This window comes from Choloepus didactylus, chromosome 4, assembly GCF_015220235.1.
Source record: "Choloepus didactylus isolate mChoDid1 chromosome 4, mChoDid1.pri, whole genome shotgun sequence".
Lineage (NCBI taxonomy): Eukaryota > Metazoa > Chordata > Mammalia > Pilosa > Megalonychidae > Choloepus > Choloepus didactylus.
In genome coordinates this window covers 37,251,075-37,266,198 of record NC_051310.1, presented here as the reverse complement: position 1 = coordinate 37,266,198, position 15,124 = coordinate 37,251,075, and the positions used below count along the sequence as shown (strand labels likewise).

The following is a 15,124-nucleotide window of genomic DNA, read 5'->3' as shown; positions in this document are numbered from 1 at the left end:
AAAAAGGAAAACTCAAATCCTCCCAGTATTGACTCATAGTATTGGTATAGTACATTTGTTACTGTTAATGAAAGAATGTTAAAATACTATTAACTGTAGGACATAGTTTGTAATACGTTTATTTTTACCCTATATACTCCTTTTATTAACTTCTAGTTATAGTGTCATATATTTGTTCTGGTTCATGAAATAAACTTCTAATATTTGTGCAGTTAATCACGGACATTGTCCACCACTAGATTCACTGTTTTATACATTCCCATCTTTTAACCTCCAGCTTTCCTTCCAGCGATATACATGACTCTAAGCTTTCCCTTTCCACCACATTCGCACACCATTCAGCACTGTTAGTTATTCTCACAATAATGAGCTACCTTCATGTCTGTCCATTTCCAAACACCTAGTTAAACATTCAGCCTAGTTAAACATTCTGCTCATAATAAGCTACAGCTCCCAATTCTTTAGCCTCATTCTGTATCCTTGTAACCTATATTTCATGTCTGTGAGTTTATGTATTATAATTATTTCATATCAGTGAGACCATACAATATTTGTCCTTTTATGTCTGACTTACATCATTCAATATAGTGCCCTCAAGGTTTCTTCATCAACCCGTTTTTTTAAAGACGATTTTGTTCACTCACCATACATTCCATCCTAAGTAAACAATTGATGGTTCCCTGTATAATCACATATTTATGTATTCACCACCATCACTACTATATATATAAGGACATCTCCATTTCTTCTTCAAAGGAGGAAGAGTCAAAGAAGGTAGAGAGAAAAAAGAAAAAGAAAGAAAAATGACAGCTAAAAAGCAACAAAAGGAAAGACAGAATTGAAATAAAGTACAATAAAAGAGTCAGACAACATCACCAATGCCAAGAGTGCCATACCCTTCCCTTTGTTACATAAAAGGGAACATAAAACGTTTTTGTTAACTGTAGTTTCTCGTTTGCATTAATTATATTTTTTCCCCCAATACATCTCATTTTTAACACCTTGCAAGGTTGTCATTCATTTGTTCTCCCTCATATAAAAACATTTGTACTCTTTATGACAATTGTTGAGCACTCTAGGTTTTACTAAGTTATACAGTCTCAGTCTTTCCCTCTCGTGTCCCACGTCCGTAACCTTTCTCTTTCAACCGTACTCAAAGTCATCTTTGTTCAGTGTACTTACATTGTTGTGCTACTATCACCCAAAATTGTGTTTCAAACCTCTCACTCCTGTCTTTTCCTATCTGTCTGTAGTGCTCCCCTTGGTATTTTCTGTAGAGCATGTATCTTGTTCACAAACTCGCTCATTGTCTGTTTGTCAGAGAATATTTTAAACTCTCCCTCATATTTGAAGGACAGTTTTGCCAGATATAGAATTCTTTGTTGGTGGTTTTTCTCTTTCAGTATCTTAAATATATCACACCACTTCATTCTTGCCTCCATGGTTTCTACTGAGAAAACTGCACATAGTTTTATCAAGCTTCCTTTGTATGTGATGGATCACTTTTCTCCTGCTGCTTTAGGATTCTCTCTTTGTCTTTGACATTTGATAATCTGATTATTAAGTGTCTTGGTGTAGGTCTATTCAGATCTATTCTGTTTGGGGTAGGCTGTGCTTCTTGGGTCTGTAATTTCATGTCTTTCATAAGAGATGGGAAATTTTTATTGATTATTTCCTCTATTATTGCTTCTACCCCTTTTCCTTTCTCTTCTTCTGGGACACCCATCACATATACATTCATGCACTTTATATTGTCATTCAATTCCCTGAGAAATTGCTCATATTTTCCCATTCTTTTCCCTATCTGCTCTTTTGTGTGTATGATTTTAGGTGTCTTGTTCTCCAGTTCCTGAATGTTTTCTTCTACTTCTTGAGATCTGCTGTTGTGTCTCCATTGTGTTTTTCATCTCTTGTGTTTTGCCTTTTCCAGATTTTGCCAGTTGTTTTTTCAAACTTTGGATTTCTACCTTATGTTTGTCCAGTGTTTTCTTTATAGCCTTCATCTCTTTTGCCATATCTTTCCTAAACTTGTTGAATTGATTTAGCATTAGTTGTTTTACTTCCTGTATCTCAGTTGAAGTGTAGGTTTGTTCCTCTGACTGGGCCATATCTTCGTTTTCCCTAGTGTGAATTGTGGTTTTCTGTTGTCTAAGCATCTGGTTTCCTTGATTACTCCTATCAGATTTTCCCTGACCAGAAGGGGCCAGTATTTAGTGTCAGGTTTCCCAAGGGGGTGTGTCTTAGAAGGTTGACAGACTTTCCTTTGAGGCCTCTAACTGCTGTGCTTTTCCTAACCTGCCCAGCAGGTGGCACCTGTCAGCCTGTCACTCTCCACTGGTGTAAAGGGGTGGGGCCCCTTTAATTTTCAGGTTGTTTCTGGATTGATTGTTTCCCCCAGGCCCTGGGGCCTGAATTCTGAAGGGAGGGCGGACACTTGAGCTGGGCCCCACCTCCTTCCTCTTAGGGAAGATACACCCCCTAAGGAGTTATCATCTGCATTTGATTGGCTCCTTTGTGTCTCTGACTGCCAACTCCACCTCTGTCTGGGTCAGTGCTGTGAACTGAAAATGGCTGAGGCTCTCTCCACTGAGCCACTCTGGTTGAGAGAAAAAGGAAAAGAAAGCCCCCTTTCAGAGCCAGTCCACGGCCCCCAGTTTCGCCCATCGGCCAGAGAGAGCACCCCTTCTCCTGGGCTCCTTTTCCAGGGCACAGGCACCCTCCAGTTCTCTAAGGTCCATCTCTAAAAGTCTCTGTAGTTTTTTTCTTTTTTTAATTAATTCTTTTCTCCATCAGCTCCACCTCCTCTTCACTGGGAGTGACCTCAGGGTACTTTGCTGCTTATTAGGGGTTTGTCTGTTTGTAGCTTGTATTCAGCAGTCCACATTTGTTAATTAAAACCCCACTTGAAGCTAGGCTGAGCTATATTCCCTGTCTCCTGGAATGGGAATGCTGCTTGCTCCCATGAGGTCTTGCAGCTCAGCTGTGGCGGGAGGGGGCTCCCGGCACAGTTCCACAGTTTTTAGTTACAGATTTTGTGCTGCGATTTCAGCCATTCCACCCAGTCTAGGTTGGTGTACAATGTTGTAGACAGTCAATGGTTGTCCCTCAGCAATTGTTCCAGATTATTTACTAATTGTTCCTGGTTGTTTATTATTTGCTCTGGGGGACTGGCTAAACTCCACACCTTTCTATGCTGCCTTCTTGCCCCTCTTTTTTTTTTTAGACACAAATAGTAGTATGCTGTTCATACTTTGTGCACCTTTTTTTCCACTTCATCCTGCATAGATCCTTGTAACAAGTAGCAGTACATTTTTAAATGTGAATTCTAAATTGTATGACATTAATAAGACATTGGTAAGAAACATACTATCAAACTTTTGGTAAATGCAAAAAAAAAAAAGTTTTCAATGTTTTTTTCCGAATGTTTTCTCTAATAGCAAGTTTACTTATGAAAGAGGTTCCACAAAGATTATAATGTGGTCAATAGGGGAGTATTTTTTTGTTTTATAACAAACTGAAAAATTTAGATACAAGTTGATTAATTGTAGTTTTGAACAGAGATTGTACTTAGGTGCTTCATTTAAATAATCTCAGTCAATCTCACAGGCACTTTGAAGAAATAATTACTTAAACAGAACTGAGTAAACTGTAGCTGAGGTTATAGAGTTTACCCAAGGTTACATAACAAAAAGAAATACACCCAAAGAATTGAGCCCAAATTTGATTCTGAAGGCTTTATATTTTTTTCTATTTGGTATAATTTTCTGTGGACTTATTGTTAGGAATCTTGATTTTTTTTACTCTTTAAAAATCTTATTTTGAAAAATGTGAAGTTATTTTATAATGAGAAAAATTTATACAGATAAAGGGATGGTGTTAAATGTAACGATTTGTTACCAGTTTAAATGGAGAATTATCTTAAATGCTGAATTTTAACTGAAGGTTGATTTTGGAACTTCTTGATATATTTAGAAACATAACATTTATAGTAGAAAAGTAGACAAGTCTTTAATTTTTTTGCCCTTATTGGAAACTTTTTCTTAGTTCACAAATGGTAAGATTTTTTTCCCTAGTTTTGTGAACAAGGACTCAATATAGCAGCCATTGATTAGTAATCTGTGTGATTGAAAAAAATATATAAATGCATATATCATGAAGTTGTCAAGAGTAGTCCATCGATAGCTCTTAAACTCTCAAAATGAGTAATAGTCACTTGTCTCAGAGATTGATTTTAGAGATTGATTGCCTCTAAGACAATTGGTTTCCTCTGTGCATGATTATAGGTTATAGTTTTCTATTAGAGAACCAGTAATAACAAGGTTCTTCTTGGGTTTCCAGCTTAATTTCTCATTTGGTACTTGTTTTTATGTTCAAATGATTTGTTAATAGCACTGTTCACAATATGTTAATTAATCTATATTTCTGAAAGGTAACCGGTTTTGAGGATCTGCTGAGCCAGAATCTAAACTATCTAGAATTTTATACTCCTTAAGGCAAAAGCTGTGCTTGTAGTGGTAGCCTTTTTGCTTTTTAGAATTACTTGTTGCTGCATGTACATTCATGTAGACCCATGTGTTATCATATCACTTTTGAAAATCAGGATTTGTCAGTATCTCATTTTCATTAATTCTACATTTCTGTGTACATTAACTAAGGATGCTTACCTGTATGGCATGTAATTGACATAGAATATAATTATATATAATACTATTAAGATTCATTGTATTTTTTTCTTTTCTTAGGGACCCCGATGATTCCTGTACCAATGAGCATTATGGCTCCTGCTCCAACTGTAAGTTAATTTTATGGCATTATTGGGAGATACATAGAGCTAGGGCTTTTAAAGCTAAAAAACTTGATAAACTTCAGTGAATTATTTATAAGGGTTTAGAGTGATAGCATCCAGGAATGTCATACTGATTTGAATGAGTATTATTTTCACTCAGCTATACATATATGCATTTACTTCCTAAAGTGTGGTCCCTAAATAGATAATTTTATAATTTTCCCTTTAAATATTCTCTAGATTCTTATATACTTGTTACTACCGATTTAGGACATTTAGATCACTCCCTCATCTTGGTCCTGAGAGATAGAGTGGTTTGACATGTCTGATGTTTTAAAACAGAAAAAAGATAAGAATGTAGCAAAAACTTTAATTTTAAAATGAGATTTGAGTTGAGTCCCGTTTTACCCTTTTCCCATTGGAAAAAAAGCTGCTTCTAAGCTGTTTTTCGTCTTACTATTTATTCACTGTTTTCTAGTATGATATCGTCAAGCTTTATAAAACTTTATAAGACTTAATGATATCTTCAAGCTTTATAAAAGTGCTGAAGTACTTCATTATTCAATCTTCCATATAAAACTTGACTCCACATTCATCCAAGCTCCTGTACACTGCAAGCATCTTAGTTAAGAAAGTAATCATAAGATTAATATATGAAAACACATGAATAAATGTTAACTTTTATTAAACCAGAATTTTTCTTTTAGTTAATTGGTAGAACATCAGCTTCTTTGGGTAGTTTCGTTATGAAGGGGGGTACAACTCATTACTTTCAACTGTTCTTCTGTCTGTCAGTTTTGGAAAGGGAAGGGAGTGTTATTCGTATTAAAAGGGAGAAGGGAATTACTACTTGGGCAATTAAGGATCTGCTGTGAGGCAGACCATAAAGAAGACATGGTTCTGCATCCCAGCAGAAGTCCATCTTTTCTTGCATTGGACACCCATAGTTTGGGTATTTTGAAAAGCCTCCACATGACAGGTACTCTTACCCCCTTGTATTTCAGGTTGGAAAGTTAGAGTTTGGAGCAGCTCCCCAATTCACCACTCTTTATTCAGTGCTTACTGTGGGTGCTTGGCTAATTCAATGCCAGATATTCAAAGATGAGTAAGACTGTTTTTCCTCTGGCAAGTTTAAAAGTAACTGATAAAAGGCAAAATGTAAGTGTGGGGAGTGTGCTAAGGGGGTATTTGAATATTCTGCCAGAGGAATAGTAGGGATAATTGAAATTTGCTTTTATACTGATAGAGAGAATAGAGTTGTGAAAAAATTTCTGGAATATTAAATAATTTCAAATGGTTGTAAACATTTAAAAATTAGTTTAGAGTTTTCTGTCTTCAAAATTTTAGTGGAAAGGTAATTTAATAGTGGAACTTAACTTGTGAATGTTTGTGTTAATAAAATGTACTGTGCTTTAGGAACTTTACTATACAGAAGTTTCAGTAAGGTATTATATATTTACTGCTTTAAATTTGATGCTTTTAGCCAAACTTACATTAAACTTGAGAGTAAGTTTTAATTGCCAGATTAAATTTTATTGCCTTTCTTCACCTTTAGGTCTTAGTACCCACTGTGTCTATGGTTGGAAAGCATTTGGGAGCAAGAAAAGATCATCCAGGCTTAAAAACTAAAGAAAATGATGAAAATTGTGGTCCCACTACTACAGTTTTTGTTGGCAACATTTCCGAGAAAGCCTCAGACATGCTTATAAGACAGCTCCTAGCTGTAAGTTTATTTTTCATAAAAAATTTTTATTACAAATTTCAAATCTATGAGAAAGCCGAAAGAAGACTCTAAATGATTATTTTCTTCTGCCTTTTTATTTTGAAAATTTTCACTCCTGCTGAAAAAGTGATAGAGTAGTACAGTGAACACCATTTTACCCTTTACCTAGATTCATCAGTTAACATCTCTTGCCACATTTACTTATCTCTTAAGAATAAGGACATTCTGTACAAACAAAATGCCATTGTCACACTTAAGAGATTTAAGATATCGGTAAGTATTAACTAATGCATATATGGTTCACATTTAATTTTTCCTATTATGTCCATTGTAATAGCTGCTTTGTTTTTGACCTTTTACCATTGTATTTAATTGTCATGCCTCTGCAGATAGATTCATCAGTATCAAACATCATTTCCCCTGCCTTTTTTTGTTTGCTTATTTTGTTTTTGTCTTTCATGACATTGGCATTTTTGAGAAGTCCAGGTCATTTTGCCTTTTTTTTCCCCCCAGAATGTCTCTCCAAATTTGGATTTGACTGATTGTCATGGTTAGGTACAGAGTAAGCATTTGTAAAATGATGTTTCATGGCTGATGTGCCCTTATCAGTGCATCACAGTGGGAGTCACATGATGTCTTTTCATCCTATTTTTATGAAATTAAGTTAAATAACTTGGTTATGGTTGTCAGATGTATTATATACTTATCTTTGTAAGGGTACCTTTCCCCCACTTTGTTACTGATCTTTGGGTAGTATTTTGAGATTGGGTGAGTCCTGTTGCCCAGCAACTTGTAAAACAGTGCTTTTAATATCCAGTGGTAATTGATTCCATTCAAAGTTTTTGTTATGAGCAGAATCTTAAGTTCACTAGATTTGGTAAAATCATTGATTTGCTTCCATCCTATCTGGTGTTGCAGGTTCCAAACCTATTCTCTTCACTTTCTTCATACTATAACTCTCCAGGCTGTCTTCTCTGGGAGTGGGGATAGGGTCGATGATTGAAAAGAGGCCCTGAAGCTCTGATTATTCCATTTTCAGTTTGTTGGACATGCACTTGGTTTTATTCACCCTCATACTTAACCCCATCCTCTACTATAACTTTTACCTTCAGTCTCTAGCCTCTTGTATTTTTTTTTTAATCTTCATTTTATTGAGATATATTCACATACCACGCAGTCATACAAAACAAATCGTACATTCGATTGTTCACAGTACCATTACATAGTCGTACATTCATCACCTGAATCAATCCCTGACACCTTCATTAGCACACACACAAAAATAACAAGAATAATAATTAAAATGAAAAAGAACGATTAAAGTAAAAAAAGAACACTGGGTACCTTTGTCTGTTTGTTTGTTTCCTTCCCCTATTTTTCTACTCATCCATCCATAAACTAGACAAAGTGGAGTGTGGTCCTTATGGCTTTCCCAATCCCACTGTCACCCCTCATAAGCTCCATTTTTATACAATTGTCTTCAAGATTCATGGGTTCTGGGTTGTAGTTTGATAGTTTCAGGTATCCACCACCAGCTACCCCCATTCTTTAGAACCTAAAAAGGGTTGTCTAAAGTGTGCGTTAGAGTGCCCACCAGAGTGACCCCTCGGCTCCTTTTGGAATCTCTCTGCCACTGAAGCTTATTTCATTTCCTTTCACATCCCCCTTTTGGTCAAGAAGATGTTCTCCATCCCACGATGCCAGGTCTACATTCCTCCCCGGGAGTCATACTCCACGTTGCCAGGGAGATTCACTCCCCTGGGTGTCTGATCCCACGTAGGGGGGAGGGCAGTGATTTCACCTTTGAAGTTGGCTTAGCTAGAGAGAGAGGGCCACATCTGAGCAACAAAGAGGCATTTGGGAGGAGGCTCTTAGGCACAAATATAGGGAGGCCTAGCCTCTCCTTTGCAGCAACCGTCTTCCCAAGGGTAAAACCTATGGTAGAGTAGCCTCTTGTCTTAATGGCAGCTATTAGATTGAATCTTTCTCATCAGTATCTGTCTCTGTAGGCATTTGGAGTTATAGTGTTTCCTCAACTAGCTGAACTACCATCCATCCACTTGTATTTTACCTTTGAAAATTTGGTTGAAATCTTGTCTGCTGCTGTTTTCTCATCTTACACTTCACCTTGTGGGTTTGTATCTTTTATATTCTTTGCTATCATTTTAGTGGCCTCTCTGAAGGTGGGTGGGAAAAATTCATGCTTTCTGTCAGCTTTGACAGGCAGTCGTCAGTAAATAACTTGTCTTTTACCTTCTAGTGTTTACTTTCATAATTAGAAATAATGTTAAAACTGAAAGTAAGAAAAGTGTAATGTCCTACCCTTCAGACTACCTACCCCTTTAAGAATTTGGAATCTTATCCTCTTCATGGAAATTTTTTTTTCAATACTAGTGTTTTTTTTTTTAAGATACACATTTGGAAACCTTGCTTGGATTAATCTTTGAACTCTTAGGAGCAAACCATATTGTTTGGGGGATATATTAGGTAATTTGGTATTGAAATTAAAATCACATGTTCTTTAATTCGTGGTTCGTTTGTCTACGTATAGTTAAAATCTTAGTTGCATACTGTATCAAGCATTTCCCCCAGGTCATTAAAACCCTTTGTAAATATATATTTTAAAAATATAATCTTAATGGATTAATAATATTTTCTTAAATTTTTTATAGTTGTAACTATTCTAAATTTGGACAAGTGTTTATATATTTATTTTGATATAAAATGATGCTGTAAAATTTCTAGTTTACAAAAAGGTAGGCCATTTTCTGCAAATAAAGAAGAAATCAATAAGGATTTATATTTTTAGAAATAATTTCATTCATGTAATAAATTTCTGGAAATTGGGAGAATATTAACACACTTAGCTGCTGGTATACTCTTTTTTGCTAGCTTGTTCTTATAGTTTTGCATTAAAAGTTAATTTTGTTAAGTGTTTACAGTGTTACTGTGTGTTTGTTTTTTAAGAAATGTGGTTTGGTTTTGAGCTGGAAGAGAGTACAAGGTGCATCTGGAAAACTTCAAGGTAGGTAATTTTTTTCTGTGTTTTTTTGTTGAGGTCATTGCAACCTCTGTACATAAATCAGTTTTTGCATGTTTTACTCTCTGCCTTTAACCATGAAATTGTTCTATTAGCATTCGTTGTCTTTCTTCTTATTGGATAGGATTAAAAGGCAGTTGGGAAGATGTTGGCTGAGAGTTGAGGTTAGAAGGTGGAAAAGTGTAACAGGAAGGAGGTAGGAAAGGCAAAAATAAAAATTTCTCAGACTAAATTACTGAATTTTTTTGTAAGATTACTTTAAAAAATCATTTTTGTCTCAGACTGTAATCAAGATGGAACAGGTAAGATCTAGATGAGAGTCACATAAAATACTGAGATAGCCTGTTGCTCTATAAAGCAAACTGGTTTTTTTTTTGTTGGTGGTGGAAACACCTGTTTGATTTACATTGTTTTATTTTTATAGAATAGTTCATACATATATAAAAATTAAAACAGTATGATAAACTCCCATGTACTCAGTATCCAGCTTTAACATTTATCAACCTATAACCAATTGTTTTTCATCTGTACCCCACCCACTTCCTCCCTCTTACTTTTTTTGAAGCAAATTTCAAGCACCAGATCATTTTGCCATAAATATTTTAGTATGTATGTCTAAAGGATAAGGACTTTTTAAAAAGCATATCCAGAATACCATTATAAGACTTACAAAAAGTTTAAGTCTTTTTCTTATCATTACATCTCCAGGTGGTGATCAAATACCCAGTTGTCTCAAATGTCAATTCTCTATCCTTTCTATTTTCTGTAAACTAGTCAGTAGTTGTACCTTGACACTTGATCATATTTGAGTTCTGTGTTATTTTTTATTTTAAACTTTTTATTTTGAAATACTTTGAAACTTACTGGATCAATAAAAAAAAATGATACAAACCCCATACAGAGAATTAGAATATACCCTCATTCCTTTAGATACTCAGATCCACCAATTTTAATATTTTGCCACATTCGCCATATCATTGTATCTGTTCATCCATCCTTGTATCAACTCGTCTATTCATTATCTGTTTGTCTACCTGCCTATCAGTTTTCTGAACAGCTGAGTGTAGGTTGTATAGATCGATTTATATAGGAAAGACAGGATGAATGCTTTGGTCCTTTTATTTCTCATAGGAATCAACTGGTGTCCTCAGCACCCTCTAGCAGTGACTTTTTTTTAAGAATCATTTTGAACTTACGGATTGAAGCATATTCATTATGTTCCAGTCCATTGTAGTTATCATTGTTATTGATGCCTGAGTTGTCTTATTTTTGACCAGTGGGAGCCTCTGCAAGTTGGATCTTGGTAGCTTTGATTCAACTAATTGTCTTTGATTGCTTCCTTTTTCTCAGTGTGAAAGATAGCCCAAGCTCACCTTCTAGTTTTTTTTATCCCAGACTTGCAGTGAGCTTTTTCTCTGAGGCACACTGGTTCCTTTTAGTGAGGAATTGTTTTCAAGGTCACCATCTCAGCCCTAGGTGTGGCATACTCATTCTAAGAGTGGCTTGGTCTTTTTTTTTTTAAGGGTTTTCCAGTTTACATCAATTTAATTTCAGGAGTAAAGGGCTTTTATTTAACCTCTTCAGTCATATATCTCTATTTCCTTTCTCCCACATTTTGAATTCTAATTTTCAGGGACACTGAGGATGATGATAGACCATTAAGTAATTAATGCCTTGTTTCATCTCACATTATACTTAAGTTTCAGACAAATATTACCAATATTCATCAACAATATAATTATTGAAAAGTTTCGTTTTGGAGGGGACCCAGGTCTTTTTGACATTAGGGTATATTACACTTAAAATACATGGTCAAATTTGCTGTTTTGTTTTAAATCACTTGGAATAGTTCTCTTCTGTGTGGTTATGTTACTAGCTGGGTACATATTTAGGTTCATTTGTTTCATTTTGTTTTCAATTTTTGGTTTGCTTTTATAAAATTTAATTATCTTTGATTATCCTTGTTTGATTTTAAGGCATGTGAATGGTAGTGAAATTGATGAGTTATTAAAATGAAACAAAAATAAACAGATTAAGAACTGATAACCATCAGTATTTTTGTAATCTAACATCTCAGAATTGAAAGTGCTTTACTTAGGTTCAAGCAGTCTGTTCTCACTTATTATGGCTGTGAAGAAGTCTGGATGGAATAAGTTCATGAAATAATTAAAAGGCTCAATTTAATTATGAAATTCATGGACTCTGCTAAATATTTTGTGAGAGTTGCTAAGAAGAAGCAAATTGCCTGATTTGAATTTTTCTTCCTTTTCCCTGCTTTTTTGTTTTCTCTTGGTTGTTGAAGTGCTAATGAAAATAGAATGTTTATCAAAATGAATTGAAGGAGAGGGGGAGAAATGAGGACCTGGATAATCTTTCTATTAGAACATTTGATCTCTAATGATTTTAATTTTCCATAATTTTATTTCATCTTTCATCATTGCCTTGATTATTTCACTAATTCCTTACATCCATTGCTAGCCTTCGGATTCTGTGAGTATAAGGAGCCTGAATCTACCCTCCGTGCACTCAGGTTATTGCATGATCTACAGATTGGAGAGAAGAAATTGCTTGTTAAAGTTGATGCAAAGACAAAGGCACAACTTGATGAGTGGAAAGCAAAGAAGAAAGCTTCTAATGGGGTACGTTTTCTTTAATGTTATTACCTTCTCTTTTGGTTAGCTGTGCTATTTTAACGTAAATACTTCTCTTATTTATTATAAATGAATCTAATGTGGGGCTTCACAAGATCATCATCATAATATTATGTGCTTATGGCTAAAATGCAGGAGGGTGATTTATAGTTTGTAGTTATTTTAAGTCTTTTATCTACCCACAGTGGGTGGATGACTGTTGGTTTGCTTGTTCCAGGTTGGGATGAAGGTAGTAAGGGAGGCTGGACAAGGTTAACTTGCCAGAGAAAACACTGGTACAGACTATTCCAAACAGAACTAATTCATTAAGGCAGCTTTGTAAGTAAGTACAAAATATATTTCAACCTACACGATTTTTATTAGTTGCCCTCTCTTTTAAAAGTACACAGGTTCTAAAATGAATAAAAAATAAGTCTTATTACTTTCCTCAGTTGGGTGGAAATATTCAGGACCTATTAAATGAAGCTAAAGTAAAGGAATTTTTTTGCATGTTACATTATTAATTCATGTATTATTATCTCCTCTCAACAAAACAAAAAATAGCTAGCCAAAACCTGAGTTTATGTTTCCTTGCCTTCCTTCCAATTTCCTTTTTTGTGTCTCAAGCTGAGCAAATCCAAAATAGATTTATTATTACCTTCCCCTCCCAACAAAACAAAATTTTTTAAAAGCTTTTTTGCTCTCTAGTTTATTCTAGCTTTCGTTATCTTTCCTCAAAATAGAAATAGCTTTAAGTAGAGAGAAGAAATTACATAGTCCACACATAGTCCCATCACTACAAGTAACCACTGAGATATTTTGGTTGCATATTCTTCCATATTTCTCTTTGTGGGTAAAAATAATTATAATTGGAATATTTCGATTTTTTTTTTTCTTTCATTAGAAACAACTGAATTCTACTTTAAATAGTTCTGTAAACAGCTTTTTATTTCACTTAATCCTTTTTTTCCTTGGACTTTGAAGGATATTTTAACTGATTTCCGTGGATTTAGTTTCCTTGTGTCTGTTACTGTACTGCTTATATTTCTAAAACTAAATATAATTAATGTCAAACCCACTGCTCATGCATCTTTACTGATGTTGAATATTTTATAGAATGAACCCCAAGTTTAGCCTGGCCTTCAAATCTTGCTCTAGTCTATCTTTTTAGCTGTCTCCTTTCCCCCCTCTTTTTCCCTCTTAACTTTGTACCAGTCCAATTACCCCTGCAAACTTTGTGCTTTGCCAGTCATCTTATGTCCTTGTTGCTCACCCAAGTACCCTGTTGAAATTTTATTCTTAGAGTTATATTTAAAATGTCCCTTGTTTCATATAACCTTCATTGATCATACACTTGGTCTCTCTCAGGCAGAATTAAATCTTTACTGTTTGATCACATGTAAAGCATAGTTTTTACTGCTGTATGTCAGTCAACTTTGTATTATATATTGTTTACACTTCTCCATCTCTTAGGTCCCCTAGTTCCTGGGCTCATTTTCATTCTCTCCCCCTCCCTCCCATTCACTGATTATAAAGCAGGAAAGGAAGTTTGAGGATTATGTCTCTTTCATCTTGCATTTCCCACAGCACCTAGCACAATGTCTTGCCCACAGCAAGTTGTAGTTATATTGTTTATCTGATAGTCTGGATAACTGTTCTCACCCAGCTTTATAAGTAATTACTAAAAAACAGTGTCTGTATTGTAAATTGGATCTCAAATCAGCAGTGTTGCCTGTCACATCACTAATAACTTAAAAGCAAAACCAAGTAAGCAGAGAAACTGCGACAAGAATTTTCAGATACTCCTTGCTATGATAATGGAATTCTTATTTATGGATTTGGTGTCTTCAGAGTTTTTGATTAATTTCCCTTGAACTTATTGTTTTGCTTGTGTTTAATCACTAGCTTATGAGGTGGTTTAATTTGTAGTATTTGCAAATGGTGCACTAAAAAACTATAAACATGAAGTAAATTACTGAAAACAAGGAAATGCACAATGATGTGACTTTTGATTTCATTTGGTAGCCAGAGGACCCATGTGCTTAAATCTGTTTATAGCTTCAAGAATGGAATTAAGGTCGCCTCCAGTAAAAACATACAGAACAATTATTTCAAATAAAATGAAATTAAAATAATTAACAGACATCACTTAGGTTAATCATTTTATTTTCCAGCTATTGTATGTGTACTTCTGGGTGTACATGACGTGGTGCCCAGATGTATTTGAAGTTACAGGACAAACAGTATCTTTTCCTGGAGTGTCCGTTTTACTCAGCAGTGTGGGTTAAAAGTTAAAAATTGAGAATTCTAAGCTGACATAAACATTTCTTCCCCCAATGATTTAATCAAACATAACTGTATAATAGTATGCAGATTTGCCATGATTTTTCAGCCAAAACATGAGGTCTTGAGGGTACTTGTTTTTATTGTTGATATTTTGGAGTGATTTAGAAAGCAGCAACTTAGGTGGATGATGGGAGAGTGAGACATTGAGAAAATTGTAGAAGGGAGAACACAATTAGTTCTATAGTTTTCATTGACTAAAAGAGAAACATACAAGTTTATCTAGAAAGTGACAGACATTTTTTCCTAATCCAGAATTTTAAGAGTAATTATGTGCCTTGTATAAGGTACTTCGTCAAACAGTTGGATTGAAAGCTTTTAATCTAGATTTTGCAGAAGGACCCTTTTGGGGGTGGGGTGGGGGTGCCATTTCTTTAGTAAAAGTGTTTTATTTGAGGCCGTCATTTCAGTCTAGTCCATGTCCTATTTTTCTGGGTATCCAGCAACAGCAGTATGGGAATAGATACGTCTGCTAGATTGTCACAAGTAGTGGTTGTTAACCTTACATTCAGGAATGAACTCTGACACGTATTTGAAGTACAGATACTCACTGGCAGAGAGCCACACGCATGACATTCTAATAGAGGATGGAGGCTCCAGGT

At 35.0% G+C, this 15,124-nt stretch overlaps 1 protein-coding gene across 3 annotated transcripts in view; it reads left to right on the top strand.

The window, feature by feature from the left end:
- Positions 1-15,124, top strand: part of RBM25 (RNA binding motif protein 25) — a 62,761-nt gene that overhangs the window by 12,666 nt on the left and 34,971 nt on the right. Inside the window, exons 3-6 of one of the 3 annotated variants that reach the window (XM_037832366.1) lie at positions 4,743-4,792; positions 6,342-6,509; positions 9,477-9,534; positions 12,028-12,188. In XM_037832366.1, coding sequence (XP_037688294.1) covers positions 4,743-4,792; positions 6,342-6,509; positions 9,477-9,534; positions 12,028-12,188 — 437 coding nt within the window. Of the gene's footprint in view, positions 1-4,742; positions 4,793-5,789; positions 5,945-6,341; positions 6,510-9,476; positions 9,535-12,027; positions 12,189-15,124 lie in introns of those variants that run through there. The other 2 variants (XM_037832367.1, XM_037832368.1) reach the window with 2 other exon arrangements.